At 51.5% G+C, this 27,132-nt stretch overlaps 10 protein-coding genes across 10 annotated transcripts; 4 read left to right on the top strand and 6 right to left on the bottom strand.

Moving 5' to 3' along the window:
• Positions 1 to 734: 734 nt before the first annotated feature.
• Positions 735 to 1,683, bottom strand: N7539_001789 (tubulin-binding prefolding complex subunit PAC10; the record flags this gene model as incomplete). The annotated part of the gene is made up of 4 exons (XM_056931392.1): positions 735 to 821; positions 918 to 1,151; positions 1,244 to 1,484; positions 1,661 to 1,683. The coding sequence occupies 4 exons, from the start codon at positions 1,681 to 1,683 to the stop codon at positions 735 to 737; spliced, it is 585 nt and encodes a 194-aa protein (XP_056793423.1).
• Positions 1,684 to 2,387: 704 nt separating this feature from the next.
• Positions 2,388 to 3,434, top strand: N7539_001788 (TMEM199/VMA12 family protein; the record flags this gene model as incomplete). Its single annotated transcript, XM_056931391.1, has 2 exons — positions 2,388 to 2,654; positions 2,781 to 3,434. The coding sequence occupies 2 exons, from the start codon at positions 2,388 to 2,390 to the stop codon at positions 3,432 to 3,434; spliced, it is 921 nt and encodes a 306-aa protein (XP_056793422.1).
• A 422-nt stretch (positions 3,435 to 3,856) lies between these two features.
• On the bottom strand, positions 3,857 to 5,464 carry N7539_001787 (allantoinase alX; the record flags this gene model as incomplete). Its single annotated transcript, XM_056931390.1, has 2 exons — positions 3,857 to 4,891; positions 4,967 to 5,464. The coding sequence occupies 2 exons, from the start codon at positions 5,462 to 5,464 to the stop codon at positions 3,857 to 3,859; spliced, it is 1,533 nt and encodes a 510-aa protein (XP_056793421.1).
• A 3,206-nt stretch (positions 5,465 to 8,670) lies between these two features.
• On the bottom strand, positions 8,671 to 12,900 carry atg26 (uncharacterized protein; the record flags this gene model as incomplete). The annotated part of the gene is made up of 3 exons (XM_056931389.1): positions 8,671 to 8,937; positions 8,997 to 11,546; positions 11,599 to 12,900. The coding sequence occupies 3 exons, from the start codon at positions 12,898 to 12,900 to the stop codon at positions 8,671 to 8,673; spliced, it is 4,119 nt and encodes a 1,372-aa protein (XP_056793420.1).
• A 1,068-nt stretch (positions 12,901 to 13,968) lies between these two features.
• On the bottom strand, positions 13,969 to 15,062 carry N7539_001785 (DNA-directed RNA polymerase I subunit RPA34; the record flags this gene model as incomplete). Its single annotated transcript, XM_056931388.1, has 2 exons — positions 13,969 to 14,722; positions 14,797 to 15,062. 2 exons carry the CDS (start codon positions 15,060 to 15,062, stop codon positions 13,969 to 13,971), a joined length of 1,020 nt encoding a protein of 339 aa, XP_056793419.1.
• Positions 15,063 to 15,361: 299 nt separating this feature from the next.
• grc3 (uncharacterized protein) lies at positions 15,362 to 17,995 on the top strand (the record flags this gene model as incomplete). Its single annotated transcript, XM_056931387.1, has 4 exons — positions 15,362 to 15,395; positions 15,455 to 15,984; positions 16,040 to 16,351; positions 16,412 to 17,995. 4 exons carry the CDS (start codon positions 15,362 to 15,364, stop codon positions 17,993 to 17,995), a joined length of 2,460 nt encoding a protein of 819 aa, XP_056793418.1.
• A 1,845-nt stretch (positions 17,996 to 19,840) lies between these two features.
• On the top strand, positions 19,841 to 20,857 carry N7539_001783 (Allergen; the record flags this gene model as incomplete). Its single annotated transcript, XM_056931386.1, has 1 exon — positions 19,841 to 20,857. One exon carries the CDS (start codon positions 19,841 to 19,843, stop codon positions 20,855 to 20,857), a length of 1,017 nt encoding a protein of 338 aa, XP_056793417.1.
• Positions 20,858 to 21,718: 861 nt separating this feature from the next.
• On the bottom strand, positions 21,719 to 23,440 carry N7539_001782 (putative prenylcysteine lyase; the record flags this gene model as incomplete). The annotated part of the gene is made up of 2 exons (XM_056931385.1): positions 21,719 to 23,208; positions 23,296 to 23,440. The coding sequence occupies 2 exons, from the start codon at positions 23,438 to 23,440 to the stop codon at positions 21,719 to 21,721; spliced, it is 1,635 nt and encodes a 544-aa protein (XP_056793416.1).
• Positions 23,441 to 23,712: 272 nt separating this feature from the next.
• On the top strand, positions 23,713 to 25,124 carry N7539_001781 (small subunit rRNA maturation protein TSR4; the record flags this gene model as incomplete). Its single annotated transcript, XM_056931384.1, has 2 exons — positions 23,713 to 23,832; positions 23,913 to 25,124. The coding sequence occupies 2 exons, from the start codon at positions 23,713 to 23,715 to the stop codon at positions 25,122 to 25,124; spliced, it is 1,332 nt and encodes a 443-aa protein (XP_056793415.1).
• A 746-nt stretch (positions 25,125 to 25,870) lies between these two features.
• Positions 25,871 to 26,906, bottom strand: N7539_001780 (CSN8/PSMD8/EIF3K family protein; the record flags this gene model as incomplete). The annotated part of the gene is made up of 2 exons (XM_056931383.1): positions 25,871 to 26,441; positions 26,740 to 26,906. 2 exons carry the CDS (start codon positions 26,904 to 26,906, stop codon positions 25,871 to 25,873), a joined length of 738 nt encoding a protein of 245 aa, XP_056793414.1.
• Between the last annotated feature and the right edge of the window lie 226 nt (positions 26,907 to 27,132).

Raw genomic sequence — 27,132 nt, 5'->3', positions numbered from 1 at the left:
TGTCGCGCGTCGATCGAGTTTGACCGGTTGAATGAATCTTGACCATACATTCTTGGAACCCGCAGAGGTCCATATCCAGGACATTCTGCTTAGTCGTACTTTTTTCTGGGAGCATCCCAACCATGGTCTTCGGGTGGGGCGTATACTGAATGCGATGATGGAGAACAGATCATGCATCCATTTGTGGCCTGCCAATGTCTTATTGCTTTTCGTCAGGCCGACAATGGGTTGAACCGGCCAGGGACCTCCAGAGGCCCATGCAACAAAAATTCAGTATGTTTAGATGAAAAGGTAAAGGAGCGTTCCTGTCGAGCGATTAAGTAGAGTCTCTACCTACAATACGAAGTCGAATGGATCGCAAACACCTACGCACAAGCCGACACATGCTTGTACGAGCTCGGTCGTGTTTGGAAGGCAAGCGGAGGCCTGAAGACTGTCACGAACTTCTATTCTCGCTTTTTGAAAACCCGAGTATATTTGTCATTGCCTTGCATGCCTTTGCGGTCGATCGCTTGACTCATGCGATGTGTTGGTATCTCGTGCATTGCATTTGACATCTATAGGGTCGTAATTCTCGAATTCCCGAGGATGCCACTGACTAATTCTGTGCGCTTCCATAGGTGCAACGAATGATCTGAATCACCAGGCGAGCAAGGTATCTCTTGTCAAGCCGAAAGATTTTGATATGCGGGGCGATTCAGCATTTGATTTTCCAATTGTCATATCTGCCCGCTCTATTTCGTGTCCTTTCCTTCAGCCTTGTCTTTTCGCCGTTGGACCACATCCCAATTATACACTCGCGCCGTTGCAACTTCCAGGGTCTACGTGTTAGGAATAATTAGCCAAGTACGTCAAACTCGAGGGTCTATGCATTCCAAAGATCCTCCTCCGGGAGCGGAAGACAAGGAAACACTCACCGTGATCTGCTCGCGCAAGAATTCCAGGTCCTCCTCGCAGTTAAACAGACTTGACTCGGCGGCTTCCAATTTCTCCGACAACATTGTCTCGGCCTCGTCTAGTGGGTAGGCCAGCATCACATTGGCACCGAGCCACAGATAGACTTCTTCCATATCTGCAGTGGAGACGGATGCGCGAGCGTAAAGAGTGTCGTTGAGTTCAAAGTTGGTTTCGAGGTCGGCGTCTGAGCTGGACTTTTTCGTGTGGAAGAGCGAGGCGTATAAAAGTTAGAAGAGCACCGGGTGCGATCGTTGGGGGGTCCTGGCTTTGTGCACGTAGACCTTACCTGTTTGCGCATCTTTAGAAAGCGCACCATCTCGAGTGTCTTTTGAATATCGGGGATCTTCTCGCGCAGTCCCTGCCCGCGCCGTTGGGTGTTCACCTCCATGAACTGATACTTGGAGATCATCTCCTGGAAGGAGCGCAATGTGGGCTCAACATCTTCCCGACTGGAGACATAGTCGCTGACATTGTCGACAAAGGGAGCCACTGGGATTCCGCGGGCATTGGTTTGCGTCGAGACCGGACTAGAAGGCGGGATCCCGAGGGCGAGGGGTTAGTTGAGGATTGCGCAAGTTCGGAGAACAGACATTGGTGTTTCGAGCGTCGCAGAGAAGAGGGGCAATTGTGGGATGGAAATGACACGGTCCAGTGGGTATCAGGCACCCGTTCTGGAGAATATCGAGAGGGGAATTAGACTCACGCCTTTGATTTTGTGTCTGCCATGACGGGCTGTTTTTGGAATTCGGAAGAAGCTAAAGTGGGGGAAGCAGAAGCTTTGTCGCTGCGGGCTCCGAAGTGAAGTTCGGAGTCTCGTGCTTCTGCCCGCAGATCTGCCCGCACGGATCCACCACGAGGTCTTCACCTCACAGTCTTACACTGCTTCCTTCGATACAACCGAGTGCTGTCGACGCAAGAAGTCAATTATCTGGACCTGACAAAGTGACTTTACAATTTCCAATGGAATGACCCTCGTGAAAGTTTTCTACTGATGAATAGTAAACCTGTGGCAGAAGGTTGATCTACAAATATGTAGTATGGACTATGGATGCACCACTTGCACAATACTTCAAGTACATCTCAAAGCCTGCCGAGTGTCAACCGGTAAATGATCTCTTTGGCTAGCAGTATGCTATTTACATGATTGATGCCGAGGTGGCCGGTATGCGAACACCGCGATCAATGATGGCAAACTGAACCATTAATTGTCCTGCGACGGTCAATTCAGGCTTCACCAGAGACCAGCTGAGATGAAGTTCCTCAGGACGTCAGTGGAAGATAAGCACGCTAGGCCGTAAATAGCAGCACTAGCCACATCGAGTAATTTGGTACACGCCGTGACGGCAGATCGCCGCTCAAGCACAAGCTTCTGAAGCTTCCCTCGCCCTTCCGTTTCGGACGCCAGGCACTTCTTCTCAATTTCACGCGCCATGGTCCTCCTCACCACGACTCCGCGCATCATCGCTGCGCTCGAGGCAATTCCAGCCGCGCAATGCTCGGAGATCGATCTGCCGACATCCGCTCAAGCGGGCGACTCCATCACTCACGACCAGCTCCTCCGGTTGGCCAAATACCTACAGAATGACACGCCATACCAGGCGACACACCTCTCCGCGCAACCTCATACAACCGTTCTGAATGACTTATTACGGGGCACAAGAGTCTACGTCGCTCCACCCCCCAAGAAACCCGAACCCGTACGTTCACTTCCCTTGTACCCGCCAGCTTGTACAGTCTATCCGACAGTACCAGCGGGGCACCGCATTCCCAGAAGAGAAACCCCCAAAACAAGCCTGCTCACTTGAAACGCTCTCCTCCCACAGACACCCGAATACCTCGCCTCCAAAGCGCGCCTCCTCGCCGAGGCAGAACGCCTCGCCTACACCCGTCTGCTCAATCCATCGCACACCCTCGACCCGTCCTCCACAGACCCCTACGCCTCTTCAACCGACGCCTCCGAAGACCCCCTCACCCTCAGCCTAATCTTCAACATCTTCCTCTCGGTCATCATCACCGGGTTCAGCGTCTACTGGGCGCTGACAAAGTTCCATATGCCGGTGATCTTGGCCACACTCTTTACGCAATGGACGAGTCCGAACCTGGACCTCGGTCGTGGTCAGCCAAGTGCGAGTGCGAGTGCGAGTGCGGGGGCTTCTGACGCGGTGAAGATTCTGATTTCGTTCTTCGCGGCGATTGCGGTGGCGGTGGCGGAGGCGTTTCTGTACGGGGCGTATTTGGAGAAGGTTTCGCGGGCGAGGGCCAAGGAGAAGAGGATGAAGGAGAGGAAGGTGGTGATTGGGCCAGTGGAGGGAGATGGAGATGTCGGTGAGATGGAGGGGACGGAGATGGAGACGGTGGCACAGGCAAAGGTGGATCGGAAGGAGGAAATCTGGGGAAAAGGTGTAAATGGAGGGGTGAGGAGGAGGGTGCGCGAGAAGTGGGAGAAGGAAAGAAATCAGGAGAGTGTGACGGATTGAGATTTCAACTAAGGTTGGGGAATGCTTTGTTGGAATGACGGATTGAACCTAGACTAAGACTTGCGATGATTCAGAAAGCGCTCATCCTCTTGAGATACACTCTTTATCCGAGGATGTTTGTGGATTCAATGATACCCTACGTGATACGATTGGACAGATGATGGAATGATAACGCCCTTGACATGTTCAAGTAAGTAAATGCAAATGATAATACTCTAACGGGTATGTGAGACTGATGGAATGATCAAAGACGCTCGAAGCGAAATGCACATGGGGAGCAACAGCCGGTGAAGACAGAATCGGCAGATGAGCTTGTCGTCTCAAGAAGACGAACAAGAAACAAAAACAAAAACACAAAAACGACCGGATGGACAGCTGAAATCAACAATGACAAGAAGAGTGTGACTTCCTCGACATCCCCATCAGACTCGCTTCTCCAGTAGCAACTTGCCCGACGGTTTGCTCTCGACGAAGCCCGCTTCACGAGTAAAGATCCGTTCGCCACGCAACCAGGTCTCGCGGACCATCCCGCGCATGGTGCGCCCCTGATAGGGAGAGCACTTGTTGCGGAAGAGCATCGTGCTCGGCTCAACCACCCACTCGGCCGAGTCATCAAAGACGCAGATATCGGCGTCAAAGCCCACGGCTAGATCACCTTTGTGGCTCTGGAGACCAACCTGGGCAGCGGTGTTGGCACAGCAAAGACGGACAATGTCCTGCAGGGCATTGCGAGTGTTCTCATCGTTGGGAGACGGGGTGAGACCCTTGCGACGGCTCAACTCCGTCCAGAGGATGGGCAGTCCCATGCCCACAGATGAGATACCACCCCAGGCCGAGAAGAAGTTGCCGGTGTGCTCGGCAACCTTGGCATCACCTTCCGGTGCGCAGTGGCCCGGCACATGGGCCGGGAGAAGCTTCAGGTTAGGTGTGCAAGGCGAGTGGTCCGAGACAACGGTTTGGATGACACCGTCATTGGCATGCTTCTCGAGCTCAGTCCAGAGACCATCCTGGTTCAGTTGGGATCGGATGGGTGGGCAGCACTTGTGACGAGTATCGCCATCCCGGATCTGCTCAGCAGCCAGGGAGAGATAGTGGAAACAGGTCTCGGCGGTGATCTTGATGCCCTTGGCGCGGGCCTCCCGAAGCAGTGGAATACCCTCCATGGCAGAGAGATGGACAATGTGTAATTGGAGGTTCGGAGCCAGGTGGGCCAACGACAGGATCTCGCCAATGGCGCAGGTCTCAAAGGCGGAAGGGCGAGAAGCCAAAAAGGTCGAGTAGGCCTCGAGCGGGCCCGCCGGCGCCGAGGGGGGCTCTGACGTTTGAGACGTGTCCCCGACAGAGGCAGTGATGGGAGGAATCATCTCGGCATGGAACATCAGAGTCGTTGGCTGATCTGCCAGCTCTGCCATGGCGAGTGCGATGTCCTTTTGACTGACCGCCGGGAATTCATCCACCTGTATACAATTCGACGATGAGCTATCGGGCTTCGACTATGCGCTAAGGGCGAAGTCGTGCAAAGAGGGACTTACACCACTGTCGATCAAGAACCCTTTGAAGCCACGGACACCCGCCTCCACCAGGCCCTTCAAATCTCCGGCGTTGCCGGGAATGATACCACCGTAAAAGCCCACATCGACCCAGCACTTGCCCTGAGCGGCAGCAAGCTTCTCCTTGAAATTGGCTACTGTGGTGGTTGGGGGGATGGCGTTCAAGGGCATATCAATCACGGTGGTCACACCCCCAAAGGCCGCAGCTTGGGTGCCGGTATAGAATCCCTCCCATTCCGTTCGCCCTGGCTCATTCAGGTGGACGTGGGCATCCACCAATCCTGGCAGCAGGACGTAGGGGGAATAGTCAGTGTAGGGAACCCCTTCTGGGAACTCCGACGCCGGAATGACGGAATCAATCACGGCGGTGATCTTGCCCGTGGTGCGAGAGATGATGATGGTGGCCGAGGTCAGACGGCCGGAGATGACGGCCCGAGAGGAAGCCACCACGGCAATCATGGGAATTGTGGGCGCCGCCATGATAGTGACTAGTTCTGGGTTGATCAAAATAGAGTTGAGACTTGAGACTGGGGGGTAATCGACGGGTTTCCAGATCTTTCAGATAGATGGGAAGATTGAATAATCAGGGATAAATTGCCCCCGGGAGATCTTAGGCTCGATCAAGTCCTCGTAGCGCGGATCCACCACGACGACTAGGGTTCAGGAAAGTTAGGGTGAGAGCTGGAGTGAGTCTGAATTCCAGTCCACGCGGGGGTCGGAGAGGAACTGATAAGCGCTTCGTCTGGGATGAAAGTAGCACAGGTGGGTGAAGGTGGACAAGGGATCTATAGATCCAGGATCACAGATCGGGATGGGACTGGAGGGAGATAAGACTCACGCCCAAGGTGGAGGGTGGACACGAGGCGTCGTAGGGCGATGGTCTGGCTGAGTGCCCTGCAGCAGCACTCTGGAGAGGTGTGTGCTTGTGCTTTATAGTTTGGATGACGAGAAGCTAGATTGATCCGTTTATCTCTAGCCAGAAAAAGGTCACGATGAAAGCCACGAGAGAGGATTGACACTAAAAAGTGAAGAAGAGAGGGGGGATCCAAAGATAAGCTTAAGTAGGCAATTCCTGGGGGAGGGGGATTAAATAAGTAAGTCACACAATTCTAGCCCCGATCTGGGTCTCGGGCCTAATAGAAAAATTTCCATTCACCACCCTCTCTCTGTTCCTCGTTGTTTCCCCGTATATGCCTTCTCTGTTCCAAATTCTTCTTATTTGTTTTTTTTTTTTTTTTTTCATTTCTTTTATTTTTTTCCCCCATTTTTCACTCTGCCTGAGCCTATCGGCGGTACATCCACTGACTGACGAGTGAGAAGTGGTACCTCGATTCTTATCCACCCCGACTCGACCCAGTGCGGTGGCCACGGAGAATTGCGATCGAGTAATGAGATGAGGAGACCCACCCGGGCCTCCGGCTGTCGGCTCGGCCACGTTCATCTGGATGTACCCGACGACACTGTGACAGATAGTTACTTGAAGATAAGTAGACCACTTGACAGTTGATACAAGGATCTGCTTGGCTAACAATTACAGTGCTTGGCACTGCATGCAAGTCATGTACTTGTAGCTATCTGATTTGGAAATGTATGAAGACTGCACATCAAGTGTTACAGCGGCACCTTAGCTCAGGTCAAAGTACATTGGGCCTATTGCTAGGCCTCTTGTCTCCTATCTCGCTGAGATAGGACTCCTCGCCACCTCTGGAGGCCATGTAAGGCCTCCTACAATAGTATGGTACGTGGTCATGGGCAGTAAGATCATATGCATCACATGACCCATTCTATTTACGTTGCACAATTAGCAGAAGGCAGAGGAAGTTCCTCTGCTCCCTGAATATTGATATCTCTATGTGTGATGAAGAAACCCGACTGCTCACCACGATACGTTCCAAAGGCACATTGACTAGAATCCGCACAATCTCTATTCCGAACAGCGCCGACGACCAGGCCAGTAGGAGGAGGGACTAAAATGAAACTACAGTACATAAATACATATATGTACATCATACAACCATACAGTAAATTACCTCGAAGTATGAACTAAAGATCCAAGAACCACCGGACCTTTTGGAGCTCGGATGTGGCTGGAGACCCTGGTGACAATCACCAGGCGACCCCACATTTGCAGAGCAGGTCAAGTGATTCACCGGCCAAAGGTTCTTATCAGACGGAAATGCATCGTGAGAGGTGCAAGTCAGAACACCGAGCCCATAGGTCGTGCTTTGGTGCTGTATGTGACGATGAGGAGGCCTCTATTCCAGGAGAAAGTCGAAGCTTTCAGGATACCACAGTATGAGTGAAAACTATAACACTGATACCGTAGTACAGTACATCTGCAGGACGTTGTAGATCAATCAACCCGACTGACGAGTGACGACTCATGAGTATCGGAGGAGGGTTTTCGCGGGTCGCTGGAGGCCAGACCTTCTCCGGCTTCCTTGAAGGGGAACGGGTCATCGGCCACCTCCGACGGTTGAACATGTCACGTGAGCCTTAAACCTGACAATACATTGTTACTGCAATGATATTACAACTAGCACAAAGTCACCCAAGCAAAGTCTATATGAATATTCTGACTCCTGTACTTGATAGTGGGAAAAAACCACTCAGAGTCAGTAGGAGATTTGGAGTAGTAGTAGTTGAAGTAGTAGTAGACTCAGAAACAGTCTCTATTGGGACTGTAGGAGTGTCCTCGGCCGTGTCGTGTCGTACTCTGCGGGGCCAAAGCCCGGCTCGCGGCGGTTCCCTCCTGTACTCGTGTACTGTATTTTGGTGATCGTATCGGGGTGACTGCGGTCCATCACGGCCCTCGCAGCACCCATTACTCGATTGAAATGACCGATGATTGCCGCCGATGCCGGGTGACTTGCTCAAACTTGCCAATTCCTTTACTCGATCAAAATCTCGATGGCGAATGAACCTCATCAAGTACATGTAGCGATGCGGTTGGTCTGGATGGGGTTCTTACTTTCCCCCTTTTCGGTGAGACAGTAGCCGGTCGGCCAGCTCCGATGCGGAAGACGGAAGCTGGATGGATTTACGATCGAGTAAGAGTCGAGTCGGAGGACGTCACCAACAAAACTTTATGGGGACAATCACAGGTTTGAAAGAGGTGCGCCAATGGAGATATACAGTATCGACACATGCTCGGACAGTCGTCGAGTCGTCAAAGGTCAAAGGTCAACTGCTCGGCGCTGGCAAAGTTGCTACCCATGACGCATCCCTTGAGGTAAGAGCTCATAAACAGCATTCTAATATTCAAACCAACGATGGTTCAACAAGTCATCACGACGGAGACCTGCATGGTGCATTCGCCACTCACAAAATAGGAAAACAGAGACAGACAACGTCGTCGTAAGACCAGCCAATCTAGCAAGAGTAGTCGACCGGAATACTCGAATCATTCATTACTTAAGCTGAGAGACGAGAAGAAAAACAAAACCAGATGAAACAAAAATGTCCCGAAAGCGTTAAAAACAGGGGTAAAGCTAGGCAAAGGCAAAGCGGTCAACAACAGAGCAATCGCAAAAGATGAAGGAGAAAAATGAAGAAGACTTGTCAGTGCGCCAGATTAGCCTGCGTACCCCAGGCGGAGGGATCAAAAAGAGCTTGAGTCGTGAATCATGAAATGCCGTATCAGTGAATACGGGGAGAGCGCCATCTCCTGGTCTCAGGAAAACAATTTATCGAATAATGCCAGAGAATATCTTCTCGCGTTCAGACGGACTGAGGTCTTGCATCCGTTTGTTTAAATCCATCTCAGCCTCTTCACCCACGAACGTCCATTCTTCAATGTCATCCACGTCGGCATCAGCGTGGTCAGGTGACGCCTGAGCGGATGGAGTGGGCGAGAAAGGCGTCGATGAAGCAATTGAGCGTTGTTGAGCAAGTGTCTTGGCATACTCCATGTCCCTATAGAGGGACTGGATTGCGGTGGCAACGCCATTTTCCTGGAGATGTGAGGGTTAACGTCTGTCACTGAGTAATGGTCCGCAGAACCGCAACTTACGCTCCGTATTTGGATGCCCAGCTCACGAGCCTTGACAATCATCCGCTCGCTGTGGGTAGCCTCCCAAAGTGCTCTCGAAAACATGCTGACGTTGAGCTTCTTCATGCAAATTCCCACCCCGAGGTCTTCCACACGCGAACCAAAAAAGAACTGATCACCAAAGAACGGTTTGATAATCGTTGGAACGCCGGCACGAAGGCTGGCTCCAGTCGTACCAGCTCCTCCATGATGAGCAGCCGCATCAATCTGGGAAAAGAGCCAGTCGTGGGGTGCTGACTGGATCTGAAATATATCCGAGGGAAGAGGAATCTCCGCTTTCTGACTCGATGGGTCACCGAGACGATCTGACCATCCTTTGGACAGAATGCAACGGATGTCCGCTTTCTGAACAGATTCGACGACCGTGCGTGTCAAGGCTGCTGGGTCTGATACGACGATCGATCCGAATCCAATGTATACGAGCTTCTTGCCATCTGCGCGGGCACGTTTGATGAACGCAGCTAACTCCGCGGGTGGAGCCCAGTCGGCACCTTCGTTCAGAAACCAATATCCTGTGATGCGAATCCAATCAGGGTAATCGAGAGGCGGCGGCACCACTGAGGGTGAGTAATTGTACAGAAAGGGGACCTTGTTCTGTTGCATCTTGTCTAGAGTCGTAGACTTGAGTCCAAGTTCGTTGTTCCGCCAACGGTTCACTTGGCCCGCAATCGCCTTCCAGAAGAGATTGTCAAACATGACATACGTGATGTAATTATACGCTCCTCCCATCCGAGTTTCAGGGACCGCAAAGGCATGCGGGTATGCGCGAGTCCGGGACCATGGCATTGTAAATCCACGGAAGTAGGGGATTCGCAAAGCTTCTGCGATATGAATGCCAGCCATCGCACTTGGCGACTCGATAAGCACATCGCTGCCCTGACAGCTTGCCCAGGATGAAGAAAGCAGATCATCGATCCACCCTCTAAACTTCGATGTGGCCTCACGCAAGAATGAATATGTGAACATGCCATTCTCAACGCAGATGCGCATGAGTTCCGCAGGGTCACCGTCCACAAGAGCAAAATCAATGCCATGACTACGAATCCATGGCTCAAACTCAGCATGAGTTGCAATCTTTGGTTTGTGGCCTTCAGCAAGGAGACCCTTGCACAGAGCAATGTAGGGCTGTACATCACCTCGAGAGCCGATAGTGAGGCAGGTGATTTTCAAGGATTCAGAAGGCTTGAAGTTGATGATAGAAGCGAGCGGGTCGTCAAAAAACGGTGAAACTTCCGACTCAGATACACTGCGCCCAGTTCCAGTGCTTTCCTCATCAGGGTTGTCGTTTCTTGCCTCTTGAAGCATGCGATGCTCCGCTCTTGCCGCCTCTGTCAAGTCATGCTCTTCCGCAGCAAGGATGCCCGATTCTGCAAGATACTTGACAGATTCTAAGTTCTGGTGGAGTGTCACAGCACAGTCATCTCGACCGTCGGCGGTATTGAATTCGAAGAACAGCTCTTCGTGGCCGCGAACAATGATCACCAGCCCGTGATAACCAAAACGGAATCCCTTCTCCTTTTCAACGTTCTCGACGTCCTTAAGCGGCAAGATCATCTTGGTTCGCGTCCCTGGAAGAAGACTGCGAAAACAAACCTTTCTCTCGCTAACATAAATCTTCCCGTACAGCGGAAGCACTCGAGTGAGATAGGCGTAGTATGTGGCTTGTAGGTGCTCCGATGATGGTAGACCAAAATGCGCTCGGAATCGATCTCCATGTTTCAGACCGTGTTCCTTATCCTCTGCATCTTGCGACGGATCGTCAGGAAGCACTTCCTCAGTCTCATCATAATGTTTTTGGCCTCCGGCCCACATCCCTGATACCTTTTCAATGTAGCCCATTGACTCTGTTGCAAGCAAATTACTCATCTGCTTTGATCGAATCTTGAGATACCCAGCAATTCCAGCGACGCGCTTGAGAGGTTGTGTTCCAGCTCTTTGGGAATCGCTCGAAGAAATAGCGGGTACTGTTTGGGATGGCGGGTGGGTGACAGGGTCGCCCCGTCCTTGGACTCCGTGCAGATCATCAGTGTCCGTCTTGAAGCTACACAAGCCAGTGCTTTCTTGGCGAGATACCCTGACCTGTCGGTTTGACGAATGTTGAGTCGCATCTTCCGCTCGTTTATGTTTTTCATCGTCCACTTCAGATCGGCGCCTTGGTAATGAGCGCATAGTAGGTGATTGAAAGACATCGCTTCGATTAAGAATCTGACTCGCAGACTCGTTTGTTTCGGTGAACGATTGAACGATTGGCAAGGTCTCCATGCCTTGGTCTGTGGAGGTGTCCAAAGAGTCACTGGAACCTCGCAGCTCGCTATCTGGTCCAGACAGGGATTCTCCCACCCCGTGCTGGCCTAAGGCCTTTTTCCCTTGAGATATGTTGGCTTGCCACTGCTGATCTCCGTCGCGCTGTTGACGAGACCCTCCTGACAGACATTTCCCAGAGGACACGTTCACTAAGCTTTTCAGATAGTCAAAAGCCTCCTGACCCGAATTAAAGAAAGTGAAAAAATACTTTTTGTTTGGTTAGCCGCCATAAAGCATGATCAGGCAGGCAGATTCTCACCTCGTCAATGGCGTAGGTCTCGTTGTTGTCTAGAACACGGATCTTGAAGGTCTCCGCAAATTCAGCCATAGGGCTCTCCTCCATATCAATCACATTTTCTAATGGAAATGAAATTTTGACGCTATCGCCTTCATTTCGAGATCGAAAAATGACCTGCTGCAGAGATTTTACCCATTCCTTCGCACTTGCAGCGCTTTCTGCGCGCAAATGATATGTTCTCTGATCAGTCGTGACTTGGAAGTCGGTGGCTTCGAAATTTTGGGCTTTGACCTCTGCCAGTGACGCAGAAATGCCATACCTAAGGTCTATATGACCACTTGGAAAGTAGAGATTTGAGGGATTTGCGTAATATGTGAGCACGTCGCCCTTCAAGACAAACCAGTAGCGGTTGTATTTCGGATTTTTGCGGCCACGTTTGGACAAGAAGCCGGACTTCGTCGCGCTTAATGCCTTCTTGGGGAGATAAGCGTAGAAGCAGATGTGTCCTTCAGTGACGTACATATACCCCTGAAGCAGCATACTTTGCAAAAGCGCGCAGGCATATTCAACCAATACTTTCTCAGGTTTGTCAAAACCGAACATTTTCATGAGTCGTGTCGAAAGAGCAGAAGAAGGTGGCTCCTGGGAGTCATCTTGCGGTGAACTTGGTCTCAAAGGCGACTCTCCGGGCTCGATTGCAGATTCAAATGTTTGCTGTGCTTGTATCATTCGAGTCAGGATGGGAGCCGCACCAGGCGTAGCGCTGCGTGTCCTTCTCGTTGGGAATTTCAGCGTTGCGCAACTCGCTGACAACGGATCGTCCGAGGATTCCTGATTTAGGAGCGTGGATTTCCACGCCAGAGTTTTGCTTTCAGGTTTCGTTCTTTGATGCCGTCGTCCTCGCTCCTCGGATTGTGCCTTGGTGTCCCGATCCTCTCGTTCGATAGACTGACGGTCGCCCAGTGTGACTTTCTTATTGGAGTTCAAGTTTGATACTGCGTCTGGGCTACTGTTCTCCAGTCCACCATCACTATCACTTGAGTCGTCGAACCGTCCGCGGAAATCCGACCTAGAGCCAACGGCAGCAAGGACGGAGAACAGCGACTGTTGCATGTATTGCATTTGACCATCTCTGGAGCGCATGCTCTTTGGCGGAGCTGTAAAATCAATCTGGGCGTCTTCTCCATCTTGGAATCGATCCGGCCACCGATTCGAGTGGAGCTGGAGCCGCCGGCCTGACGAAGGCTTCATGGTTGTACTAGTGTCAACCCTCGGAATAGCTTGTATTGACTGACTCCTGATGTCGCCTCGAACAGGCTCCATGTCTTCTCGCCCGAATTCAGTTGCTATATTCCAAGTACAAAGTGTTCAGATTTCAGCGATCGATGCAAAGAGGTTGAAGGCTTGAAGGGATGTCGCAACTGGAGGAGTCAGGTCGGGGCGACGATGGCGGAATCCACCCGGCGGCGGCGTTCGAGAAAGTCAGCGAGCTCGAGGTCCACGTCAGGCGGACTCAAATCGCAGATAATAGAATGGGCGTAGTCCTTCTGATGGCCAGCGCATATCAAATAGACCACGTGTGGCCAGATATGGACGGATGGACTTCAAGGTCAGTAGGTCAGGCAGCTCATAGTGAAGCAACTACTGGGACGATAAAGAGCTCCGCGGCCGGCCTCGATAAGCAGTTAGGCTGGACCCGCCTCGATCATCCCCACTCGAAACAGACGAGGCGTCAAAGACACGGTGCGGGGATAATTGGCTGAAACCAAAGCGCGAAGCACAAAGCCGCGAGTGTGACACTAGCCTACTGAGTCAAGGTAGGTTCAAGATTATACATCAGGTGGATCTCCGAATGCCAAAGATCAGAATGATCATAGTGATTGCATGTGACGACGACATGCCCAGGTCCGCATCAGGTGACGATGAGATTATGTAATCCAAAACAGTCGAGGCCATCCGCGCGATGGGTCACTTCGAGAAATTAGGATAGACTGTATAAGTGTGATCAGATTGAAACATAGAGTTTGGAGCCATTCCTTTACCGTGAATGGGATGACAAGTATTGAAAATATCAGTATGTAATGTGCAATAGGTGGTGCCGAACAGGGAAGACACCCATACATGAGGATAATAAGACCTAGTACGTTAAGTCATGTATAGTTAAGGGACATCTGATAAGCATAAATGGGACAACGGCTCCGGGAAGCACACACAGAGGACGGCCGCATATCTTCTCACCAGCTCATCTTCATACCATCCTCAGATCCTAGGTGTGAGTGCCATCTGATTCTCCGGCTGGCTTGAGAATCTCAAATTGTAATAAGTCAATTCTTTGGTCATACAAGAGATATATAGCGGTTTGCTAAATGAAATGAAACCCCCAACACCAGATTATGCTTTTTCGGACTTCTTCCGCTTTTTCTCTTCACGATCTTTTGAAGACTTCTTTGACTTCTTCTGGATCGGCTCTGCCTCCTCTGCCCGGTCATGCGCGTGTTTTCTCGATTTTTTACGAGGCTCGGCAACAGCTTGCGAAGCATCTGCATCAGTGTGGTGGTGCTTTCGCTTGCGTTCTTTCTCCTTCTTATCAGAGGAAATCTGGGGACGCGACTCTTCAGATTCGGATTCCGAGCTGGCTCCAAGTGTTTCCGGTGCACTTGGCAGACTTCCAACGGGTCGGAAACGCATCTTCATGCCCTTTGGCTGAGGCCGCGGTGGCTTGACATAATTGCGCAACGTCTCGATCGCCGCCGCGTTGGAGCTAGCAGCTTCTATGGGCAGGCCTATCAATTCCTGTACATGGAGACTTTGAATGTGATCCGCCCTATGGCAATACGTCTGGGTGGTCTCGTCGAAAGTGAGCAAGGACTTGCCCTCAGGGTCGTTCTCTTCAATAGAATCGGCCGGGATGCCGTATTGTTTGCCATCAAGCGTTATCAATGGCTCGCCCTTCAAGACCTTCGACATGGTAATCTCCTTCACCTTTGAGAGTGGAAGAAAGGAAGGCGCAGTGATGTGATAGACTTGCTTGCCGCGCAGATTGGAGAGGGCAGCAGATGCGCTCGAGGACGGGGGCACTTGCTTTTTGGCGGATCTGAAGCCGGAGGGTGGTTTGTAGGGCTGGTTTGGACCGGGGATATGGACTCTGAAGCGCAGTGTCAGTTCTGCAGCTGGCAATCAAAGGGCAAGCAAATATATTCAAACATAGAGGGATCTTACTTCTTCGAGGAAGAATCTTCTGTCGTATCCTCTCTAGTATCCATCTCGCTGGAGCTGCCCGAACCGCTTTCGGAATCCGAGCCTGCTTCGGAGCTCGAGTCCGAGTCGGATGAATCTGAGGAATCGGAAGACTCTGACACATCTGCCTCGATCACATCCTTTTTCTTGTTGATTGCTTTGACTGCCTTGGTTTGCTTGTGACCAGGCTCGGGAGAGGTAGATTGGCTCGAGCTGCTGTCGCTCGAGGTTGAAGAAGCAACTGCCATGGTCGATGGCACTATGGTTGCGCTTAGCGGACGGGGAAAATAGAAACAACCTGGCGCAATCTGATGAAGCAGATAATGAAATGAAGGAACCACTTAGGACGACGTGAATTAGAGTGGTCTTCCAGAGTGGTCGTCAGTAACGTCGTCGAGCGCGGTGTCGAACAATTTGGCGGGTCTTTTTTTCTGCTCCGCCGTGCACGGACCGCTCGGCAACTTTTTTGCTTATCGTGTTCGTCGCCGCGCATTATCGTCGTTCGATGTGAAACCCAGCTCTTGCAGGACATTGTCACTACACGAGTATGAAACGGAAAGCGGAGAAGCAGCAGGCTGCTGGTAAGGCCAAAGAGTGTCCAAATTGCCTTGAGAGTCCTATGCTAACGCCTCATTACCAGCGCCTGTCAGCGCATTAAGTGCTGTTGCGGCGCGCAGAGCTCGGCAGCAACAAGCGCAAGCTGCGCCTATTTCAAAAACCGAGGTGATCGTTGAAATTCCAGTCGGACCGCCCACGAAAAAGCCGAAATTTTTCGATGACGAGAGCAATGTTATTGAGGATGCGAAGGAGTCCAAAGCTCACCGAACAAGGTCGTCTACGAAGATTGAGACAACTCCGAGCCTTCCCCCAACACATGGCCGCCAAAAGCAATCGCAACCACCCGAGCAGCCAAAATCTCGGTTGCCTTCGTCAGTAGGCAGTCGAGAGGATCGGCAAGAGGATGCGGCGAGTCAAATTCACCTCATGCACAGCGACGGGATAGCTGAAGATGGAGTCACCTCAGTCATTGGGGATGCAGACGGGTTCGAGGCCCCGACTGAAATACCACCGGAGCTTCACAATTTTCCTTTGTCTAAGGCTCGACTCGATAAAGACAATGTGGCCTACGCTGACAAAGACAAAATTTGCGTCCGAGTCAAAGAAAAGTTGGTAAGGCGCGCGAGATTCTTACCCGCAGCTTTCGTCGCGCTGACTTTTGCTTCAGAACCTGGCAATGGTTGGACAGTACGATTTATGGGTGAAGAGGGGAGTCATTAGTCTTATGGGTGCCAAACTGCATCCGTGCGCTCGAGCATATCGGGTATATGCGCCCTCAACCCACTCTTTACCCGTCATCAAATGTGTCTCTGGGTCGAATGGGGAAGCAGAAATCGAGATCAAATCTTGTAAAAGCGGACTGACACGCCTGCACGAAATTTCACCGCTCTATCAGAAGATCTGGAATGGGAAGGTCACAGCAGCAGACAAGATGACTTTAAAGGGTAAGTTGAAGAATTCGCGGAGGACATTCTCGGTGGTAAGTCAAATAGAGGTTTGCCATCAGTTTCTACACGTGCGATATCTGATCTCGCCGCAGCTTTACACCTCTGCAGACGACTCTTTCAAGCGCCACTTGCGCCCGCTTCATCTTGATAAGAAATGGAGCGCCTCAATGAAAGCGCTTTCCCACAAGCAAGGGCAGCTGCGCGTCCTAGTATGTGGCCCGAAAGCGTCGGGGAAATCGACTTTTAGTCGTTATTTACTCAATCACGTCCTGAGTCCTGCTCCGGAGGTAGAGAACGGATTTGTCAACTCCGATGGCTGTGCATTCCTCGATTTAGACCCTGGTCAGCCTGAGTTCGCTACCATGGGCCAAGTGTACCTCGCTCATCTGCGGGCGCCATTCTTCGGACCCCCCTTTACGCATCCGTCACTAGATGATACTGAGGATGGACAAATCTTGCGTGCTCATTTTATTGGGGCTACCTCTCCCAAAGAAGACCCAGATCACTACGCTTTGGCTGTGATGGATTTGATGGAACAGTATCGATCGTTGCTCACCAAATATCCTCAATGTCCTTTAATAGTCAACTATCCGGGCTGGATATTTGGACAGGGCTTGGAAGTCGCCACCTGGCTGATTCGCTCTCTTGGACTTTCTGATGTGGTCTATATGAGTGAGAAGGGTCCTGCGGAGGTGATTGAACCCTTGGGCGGTGCTGCAATCGAGGCTCGAGTTGCTTTGACTATCCTTCCATCTCAGCCTACGGATTTCGTGAGTCGCTCGAGCGCCCAGCTACGCGCGATGCAAATACAGTCTTACTTCCACATGTCTCACCATGGTGGGCTTGCCAATCCTCTTTGGCAGGCGATGCCTCTTTCCCGCACCAGACCCATTACTGTGAAGTATGCTGGGAGTACGCCAGGAATTCTAGGTGTCATGGTTTTAGGAGCCCACATAGAGCCAAGCATGCTCCGAGAAGTTCTTGAAGGAGCTGTCGTCGGCGTTGTTGCAGTGGAGTCGACAAAAGCTCTCGCGGGCTTCGTCTCTTCAAATCGGGAGTCTCAAACCCTGGACGACGAAACTATGGACCAGGACCTTGACGTGGACGATGAGAAGGATCTGCAATCGAATGCTGACGATGCTTCTCGTCCAGCTAATGGTGACTTGGCCAACGGTATTGTCAGACTCCCCGAGGAGAATCTGCCCTATCTATACTCTGGAGCCGGAACATCTGTTCCCTTGAATCCCAGCTCATCCAGTTGCTTGGGCTTAGCTCTCATTCGAGCCGTCAATGTGACGTCGCATCAGCTGGAACTCTCCACGCCTATTCCCGCCTCGAGGTTGGAGAAGGCCTTCGAGGAGGGTCACCAACTGGTCCTTGCCCGCGGTCAGATCGACAACCCGAACTGGGCTATCAGCGAGGAGTACTACGCCGCACGGGCTGCGGAAAGACGCTACCAAAAGGAAGGTCGCATTGACGGAGTCGACACTGAGAAACATCAGAAAACTCTGGCAATCCTACATGAGCGCGTTCGGCGCGCCAGCAACGTGCCCTGGATGACGGTCGTCGAAGACAACAGCCGTCGTCACCGTGAGGCTGCAGCGCGTCGCGAACAGTCTTTATGGAAGTTGAGGAAGAAGGCTTACGCGGAGAGTGAAAGCGAGGCCGAATACTGAAATCGCCTGGGCAGACTTATGTACTATTATCGTACACTCTTGATGTGAAACTTCAGCGAAGCGTGAAGTACGTCTTCCATGAGTCTAGCAGGGCGATAGTTCGACATACTGTATACTAAGGATGAGTTCATCTTCTGTAACATTTCGCATTTGCAAGACTTCTTGATCGCCCTGTCAAAGATGATCCATACGCTCTGGTGTCTATTGCGTACATCATGATTTAAGTTCGGTTACATGGTGCTTTATTCTGAATGAAGCCTCGGGGACCGAGAAAAACTTCATATTCACGTTACCAGAAACCGATCGCAGCTGCAACGTGTACCTGCATCCATTCATAGCCGGGCTTGCTCTCGTAGGGCTGAAACGATATAGCTTGAAAATTGATAAGAGTTCGAACCCCTTTGAATGAGGAGGACCAGCTGACCTTCTCGATGATTTCTGGGCAAGACTGACTCGTTCACTTCAAGTCAGTTGGTTTGTTGTAGAGAGCCATTAGGCGATATTCTCAGATTGGCCTACTTTAGGCCCGACTGCAAAACCCCGGAGACACATGGAAGAGAAACGGATTTTACTGCGTTTTGCGCTTTCACTAGAAAACCACCCAGGTGAAATCCTCTTGTGTAGACTCGTAGAGTGCTGTGAAAGGTGACATTGATAGTAAATGCAGGTGACTTGTGTATGTTCTTCACTTACTTTAGCGCCCTCCGTTCCTTGAGTACGCCAATCCGTGCAGCCAACCCCGTGCCTAGTTTATGCGCCGCACCCATTCCCTTTCGAGTACGCGCCCGACTAGATTGCGCAATTGTAGGGGACCAGACAGTCCAATGTGACTGGCACAGCTTGTCTCTGCTATGCGAACAGGGGGCCATCGAGACGATTTGGGGGCCATGCATGACACCAACTGTCTAGAGTGACACGCCAAGTGCATTAGTCTCTTGAGAACGCGCAACCACAGGTCAACCACTCCTTTTCGATTTCGAAGAGAAGACCAACTCGATTGTGTGTCGGCCACCACGACGAGAGATCTTACATATTCTGCTAAGATGATGGACAATGCGACAGAAGCGAGAATCATTCCTGAATGCTAAGGTTGAACAGCAACAATATTGGAGTCTGGGGAAGGCATTGTTTAGCAGGTCATCTTCCGAGCGGGCCGCCTCGAGCGCGCTGAAACGGGGTCAGGGACACCAGTCTTCTCTGAATCAATATGCCAACCATTCATCGCAAATGCATACCAAGACGACGGATGTCAACTAGGCCCTTTAGCGCCTGCATCAGACTTCATGGTTCGTGGACAAGGCAGTGTGCCAACCCGTCTCGGCCAGTTCGCCGCCCCCAGCAGGGGTCCATTGAGACGATCGCGAACGAGGCCCAAATTAGGGCTAAGTGGAATATCCCTCGACAGACCAGTGATCCCCCAAGGTTCCGGGCCTTAATGCCAGTCAAATGAAGTGGGCGCCTCTAGTGAGATTACAGCAGCATGAAACGACGAAAGTGAACGGATTGCCCTAGTTAGGTACGAGTTGATAACTGGGTCCTGATCCTTTCTCCTCCGCGAGAGTTTTTCCTCTCTCTGCTGACTTTTTCTGTGAGCTGTCTGGCTTCATATTGATCGAGACAGCAAGACTCTTTCCTTTTTGTCCTTCCATTCTCAGTCCATTTCCAGCGTAGTTCCGCTGTGCCACTCCTTCAGACTACTAATTCTTCATCATTCTACCATCTCTTCCAATTACCGTCGTTCACCGGATTCCACTGTCCCGGGCATTGAGTGTATACAAACTGGGAATTCACTTGCCTCCATCTCTACTGTAACTTACACTTGACTGCTTAAGTCCGGCCAGAACCATGCGTGTTGTCTCGTTGTTTTTCTTGGTGACATGGACGACCAGCGTCTGTGCTCGTCATGGCCACCAAGGTCGTCATGAAGGCCATCTTCGTCGTCAGAATGCTGCTAGCACGGTCACTCTCACGACTACCAATACTGTCTACGACTGTGCAGCGCCCCTGTCGACTTCGTCGATTGACCCTGCCACGATCTCGAATGTGATTCAGATGGTTGTTCCTGTAACGGATCAAGTTGGTTCGACTTCGACTTCAAGCGACATTCCAGTCGCCGTTCCAACGTCGTCCTCGACGGTGGCTCTCCCTTCAGTGCCGACTTCCTCTATTGCGAGTCAGATCTCGACCGTAGCCGCTGCGCATCCTGCGTGGACCGCAGTACCATCTAACAAAGCTTACTGCACCGACGGGTTCGGTGTCCCCAGCAAAGTCTATTCCGGCTCAGGCGATACCTACGTTGGTAACGTCGGCAGTCCGTACGGAAGCAATATTATTGAAGTGTCTGGATCTGATGCAAACCGCTACAAGCACGTCATTCAGTTTCAAGGCTCCAAAGCCGACGACCTGGAAGTCGTCATCTGGAACAAGATTGGCCCCGATGGAAAGATGGACGGCTGGTATGGCAATGCCTGCCACAATTTCACTCTTCCGGCTGGTGGCATCAAGTACTATGCTTTTGACTCCAATACTCAGGGTGGTTTCGCAGCTGCCAAGGGCGCTATCCCATTGAACACTTGGGGCAGTTACGCTGCCACGTGGGGGGAGTTCGATTTTGATTCCACCATCAACACAGGCTGGTCCGGCTTTGATGTCTCGATCATTCAGGCACAGAACGCGGGACTTGAAATCCAGGGGATGAAAATTTGCAGTGTGCTTTCTGACGGCACTTGCTCGACTATTTCGAAGAATGCTCAACGAGTGACCAACGCTTATACCGCTGCTCTTGCTGATGAGGGTGGTATTGGCGGCAACCTCGTGGCTGGCCCTGTTCGTCTGGCCGCGGCTTTGGACTATTGTGACTGAGTGCTTCATGTCTGTTGACACCGTTCTTGTCTTGCCTTTGATTAATTCTTCACAGTGTCTCGTTGATTTCTCTTATTTTCTTCGTTTCCTCGCCCTTTCGTCGATCAACTGTTGTGTATAGTAACTATCCGTCGGATATCTTTCAATTCCTTGGCTCTCAGCTTCAGCTTCACCAATTTCTTTCATTGTGCTAGGCCTTGGACTGTTGTTTTTTCCCGTGTTCACGATCCAGAACTACGACTGTATAAAATCTAACAGAGTGTTTGCCCATGGTAATATCTCATATCTTGGGATACATCTTGACTGTACATGTTGATATGAAGCATCCCGATCACACACCATATAAGACATGGATACGGTACCTAAGGAACAGTCTGTGAACTAAAGTGCCGGGGGCAGGTGTAATCCATACGAACGTCCTTCCAATCTACCTAACCCCTGCCTAGCTCCCTTGGAAGATAGATGGGCATTATTTAGCTCCCTTAGCTGGTCACGGCCAGTAGTGCCCTGAAGCACGGCTTTGACATCGCGTCATGTCTAAAGACTTGATTCAGGGGACCTAGCCTGTGCCCAGTACAATGCGATGATTGGAACGCGAAGACAAATGCCAGAGACGCTGCCTACATGTATTTGCTTACTACACATAATTCGTTCGGGACTCAGTGTCAATACGGGACGGGTGATGAGAACTTGCGAAGTATTCAACGTGGTTGAAAATAAAGTCAAAAATGTTCAAATTATTTCACAAGGGCGAGGCTCAAGTCGTGTTCTGGTTATTCTGCATCATAGAGTGACCTCACGCAGCCTGCAGATCAGATTCTAGGTAACCAAACCAACCCACCCAAGCAAGGCAATAGTCAATCATAAAGACTCAGCTTGGTCTTTCCATGAATTGAAAATCAGATGGGCAACGTTCCGGCCCATCAAAGCACTGGTCTCCATAGTCGAGATGAAGCTCTCGATGCCGCTGGTGTACCAGACACCAGGGGCAAGGCGAATGTCTTCAAAGGTCACTCGCGGATACAAAAGGGGGTACGGATTCCAAAACTTCTCATAGTACCAACTGATTTCCGAGCTGGGCAGGTCACCGATGGTGGTGTTTGCTGAATGACCTTTTGCCGAGTCAGTGCTTGGTGAGTACTCAATGCCGAGAACTTGCGCGAGGAACTCGGCTGTTGGACGCTCAGGCGAGAAGATTTTGTACACGTAGTGAAGCTGCGACAGTTCCTGCCCATCTTCAACTGTTGTTCGCTGCACCGTTTGAAGCGTGCTGATACTCCAAAATTCAGCGGGACCAACACCGTACGGATTTTGGCCAAGGTCTGCTCCCTCCGGAAGAGTGGTTAGGATTGTTTCCGGCACGGCTCGTTCATTTTCAGCGAATCCAAAACGTTTCGGAGAAATCGAATGAGGTGACGCAAACAGAGTGACGTGCAGATTGACATAGGGGATCTCATCCGGTACGTGCTCTAGCGGTGGTGTAATTGAGATGCCCGAATACTGCAAAGGACCGGCAATGATGACTTCGTCGAAGTCATCACTTGAACCTTCCTTCCCAAGGCCACCTTTCGACTGTGCCGTAACACGCATAGTGCCGTCCGCATTGCGAACCACCTCGGTCACGGTTGTATGCAACCTACAGTCAGCCCTGGCGGCCTTGATCGCGCCATCAAAGATTCGCCAGTTGCCTCCCTCAATGGACACGGCACCGTCGGTCGCCATACAGACCATGGTCTCCAGACCATGAATCAACGGCAGGTTCTGGCCGTAATTGACCCGTGTGCTTGCTTGGATGATCTCTCGAGCAAACCGGGATGATACTCTATTTTTGACCAGAAACTCGTCCCCAGTCGATGAAGTCTCCTCGAGGAGATCGACGAGCGCAGTTGCTTCGGAGAGCGATTCAAAAGGAAAGAAAGGGTCCTCGTATAGACGAAGGAACTTGCCCACAATCTTTTTCATGAGGTTCTGCGTACGCAACGGAGCGAATCCGTATCGCCAGAACAGTCTGCCGATGTTCCACCAGCTGTACGAGTCCTTCAATGTGAAAACAAACTGCTTCCCGTCCCAGATACCGATAGAATCCTCGCTCTCTCGTGGCCGACCATGATTTGCGGCGTTCATAGACAGACCTAGATCTCTTGTAGCGTTGACCAGGTTCTGATTCACCTGGACGAAGATTGAAGCGCCAAGCTCGATAGGATAAGCTGGATCATCGAAGACATTGACTGTGGTAGAACGTCCGCCAATATACGATTCACGTTCGAAGACAGTGACGTTGAGGGTTATCTCAGCCTCATCTGCGAGCTTACGAAGCTCGTACGCTGCGAAAGAGCCTCCAGCACCGGCCCCTGTAATGATATTTTAGTGGCTACAAATGGTTCTCTTCGCACGTTGGAGTCGCATATCATTGTGCTGTTAATCTGGTTGTTACCTACCGACGATAGCAACCCGCTTTGCGGGAGCATTTGTGACGACATTCAACGGTTGCTGAGGATGGGTTGCATGCGTTACAGGGAGACCGATTGCGATCAAGAGGAAGAGAATCCACGTTCTATAAAAGGCATTGTGTGGGTATGTCATACTCGTGGCTGAGCCGTTACCCGATGGACATAAGATCAGACACTTGGTTAAATGCTTTAAAAGATCAAGGCGTCGAGCATTCCAGAGCTCTGCGGTTGTCCTTCTGTGCCTCACCGTCTGCTCACATGTCCGGCGGAATACGGGTGGGGCCGCCGTATCGCTTATCGCATTTTTCAGGTGAGGGGGACATCCAAGTTCATTTTTTTTCTTTACGAATTTCTGCGCGCAGTGAGATTGATTGAATTCTTGCAGCGACTATAACATCATACACCATGGATCCGTATGATAGCGACTCCAGTGCAGACGAGGATCTCACCGAGACCAATGTCCTGCTGGGTTACGCCGACGAGGATGTGATTGAAGACACAATCAGCCATCTGGGTGGGTGGCCAGTAAGTTGCGCCATTACCTGTCTCTCGAGAGAGTGGATGCGGACACGCTCACTAACACGACATTGATTATGTTCTAACAGTCATGGATCGACGAAAACACTCCACCCCCGGGCGATTACGCCAACTGCAAAGTGTGCAATAGCCCGATGCTCCTCCTTCTCGAATTGCACGGCGATCTGCCCGACCATTTCCCCAACAATGAGCGCCGCCTGTACATATTCGGATGCCCTCGGAAACCATGTAATCGCAAGCCAGGCAGTATACGGGCATACCGTGCTACTCGCAAGGTCAGTCTCCCCGGCCTACCCCTGCCACAGCCGCAGGAGAAGAAAAAGCAGCCGCAGCCGCAGCAGCAGCCACAGGAGAAGTCTAAGCCAACACTGGATCCTGTCGCACCGCCCAAACCCAAGCTGGACCTGGGAGCAAGTCTTTTTGGTGCGACGTCGTTGACGAGCAGTGTCTCCGCGAATGCGAACCCATTCTCGCTCACTCCTAGTTCCAGCTCTGCGGCTGCGGGGGCGGGCGCCAATCCATTTGCGATGCCTAAGCCAGCAACGCCCGCTACCCAATCTCCTGCCACGACTTCCGCGGACAAGCTTGCTGAAACATTCGCCGATAAGGTCCGGATTTCTTCGCCCGCCCCCATCAGCGCCTCTGGGACTGCGACCAAGCAGACTCCCGAGTCAATGGGCGCCCAGGCGCCGTGGCCCGCGCAATCTGCCTTTCCGGCGCCTTATCAAAAATACTACCTCGACGCTGAGTACGAGACCATGTCACGGCCCTCCACACCTACGGTCCCTGAGAACGTCAGCGTTGAGCCAATGGAAGAGGAAGGTGCCGGTGGCGAGGGCGACGCTGACATGAAAGACACGTTCGAGTCCGGGATGGATAAAGCGTTCATGAAATTCTCTACCCGACTTGCGCACAATCCCGAGCAGGTCCTCCGCTACGAATACCGCGGAACACCCCTTCTTTCGTCTTATACAGATCAAGTCGGCAAGCGTTTGCATCCAGAGCACAGCGCCGGTCGAGTCACGACTGTTGGAGGCGGGAGCATGCCTCCCTGCGAGTACTGCGGTGCGTCTAGGGTATTTGAGGTGCAATTGGTGCCTCATGCTATTTCCATGCTTGAGGACGGCCGTGAAGGCGTTGGACTCGGAGAGGGTGATGCAGGCATGGAATGGGGCACGATCATCATGGGTGTCTGTGGACAGGATTGTGCACCTGAAAAGATTGGACAGCTTGGCTGGCGGGAAGAATGGGCCGGCGTTCAATGGGAGGAGATGAAATGACCTAAACTACCATGAAGCAATACTTCAAGGGGGAGTCGGCCAATAAATTACGCATATCAATACATATACCCATTCTGCACAAAGCATCTTCCCGACTCTTTTTGCATTGAGATCTTCAGGTCTTCGCTATTGTGGTATGAATCTTTCATGACTGTCCAGAGACTCCAGACAGACCAATTGGCATTTCCGCAAGAATGGAGGATTGTAAAAGAAGAATGTTGTGTGTCCGCTCTCTGCTGCACACGAGTCGTACGTCCAAAGCAGGTATTGGAAACTCATTCATTGAGGCACGCTAGGTGTTTTAATAAAGCCAGCACGATAGAGGTATTAATTACCCTGGTATCAACATGGGAAACTCGCTCTCACACTCCTTCCCCGTCGTTCCCTCTCAATCCATCTATCAAAGCCTCTACGTCTCAATCGAATTGAAAACGTAGTACAAATTCAGAACACAAAAACTTGGAAGGCGTTCAATGGAGAAACAACGCCGCATTGCGCCAGATCCCGACTCATCTTCGCGAGGCTTCCTCTCCATGTGAGAGTCTATGGCAGTCATCACACCTCGGGGATTCATGAAAATCATGTCTCTTTTTGTGCAAACAAGTAAGAAAAATATCCACTCATGGCCCTTCCATGTCGACAGGAAGGGGAATGGAAAGAGAGAAAAGATAGGCGGCTAGGGAGGGTTGAGAATAATGCATGAGATCGGTTAAAGGGAAAATTGCTCAAAAAAGAGAGTTGGTAACTCATGCGGGCTGCTCGAAGCCGCGGCGAATGACCCGGCCAAACATGTCAACGCCAACACGCTCGCTCTTGACCTCACTGCGGGCCTCGTTCTCCTTGTTGGTGGGCACGCGAACGACGTCACCCTCGATCTTCCAGCTGCACACATCAGCAACAAATTTGCTCAGGGCATCGCGGCTGCGCAGATCGAGCCACTGCTCAAGGGCCTCGGCCTTGACGGAGCGGAAGGCCTTGCCGACCTCAACGGCAATGCGAATACGGATCAGCTCCTCGAAACCGGCAATATCGGCGGTAAGGTCGGCATAGAGGTCATCGGAGTTCAGAGTCGACCAGAACTGAGTGTATTGGGCAGACTCGAGGAGAGAAGAAAGGTGGGAGAGCTTCTGAACGGACTCAACGAAGTCCGAGTTCTGGGAGGCAGCCTGGGCCTCAGAGGTGGTGGCAAATGGTTGAGTATAGGCAGGGAGCAGAGCGAGGCAAAGGGAGAAGGCGGGAGAAGGGAACACTGTCAGAGCCTTGACCAGGACATTCGTGACGGTGTCAGGCTGCTGGAGGTGGGGGTTGAATTGGTAACTGTTTGAGAACAAAGCCCGAGTCGTCGCGGATTAGCAATTTGCTTTTAAAAAGAGAGGGGTGCAAAATCAACGAGCACAAGCGACGTGAGCAGCAAGAGCTTCGCCGAGACGACGGTTATCCATTGCTAGCTCTTTCAGAAAGATTGGAATTCTCAACAAGCCCATTTGCGACAGGTGTCAGGTAATAGGAAACGTGTAAGAGTAGATCATTCGTCATAGCAAACAGTGCTAACGGTCCCTCCACGGGCATCGTGCGATTGGGTTTTCAACAAGCAGAAGACAGAGTTGGCACTCACAGCTTCAGGAGCGCCAGATTGGCGTAAAGATCAAATGACCGGTCCTCGCATTGCTGGCTCACGTAGTCCTGGAAAACGGTTGTGGTCTCCGGGTTGTAGCGGTCCAGGCCATTCAAAATGGCATCAATGTTGGCTGGCCGAGTCTCACACTTATCAAAGGCGACCATCTTGACGGAGGGATCTGAGGCTGGGGGTGGTATGGGGGTCGGGCTTTAATCTTTGTGGTGATGCCTTTTTTGGTGGGATTTTTGATTGTGGCCCGCGAGTGCTCGGAACAATTCAAAGGAGCTGGTTTGTCCGGTCCGTTCCATCCAATGTACATACCTCATCCCGCAGAATGAATGCTAGTGCTACTAGGAAATGCGACTGAACGGCGCATGTAAATACTGAATA

Source organism: Penicillium diatomitis (assembly GCF_028827545.1).
Source record: "Penicillium diatomitis strain IBT 30728 chromosome Unknown utg000002l_segment0_segment0, whole genome shotgun sequence".
NCBI lineage: Eukaryota > Fungi > Ascomycota > Eurotiomycetes > Eurotiales > Aspergillaceae > Penicillium > Penicillium diatomitis.
Note: the sequence above shows the minus strand (reverse complement) of the source record. Positions and strands in the feature narration are given on the sequence as shown.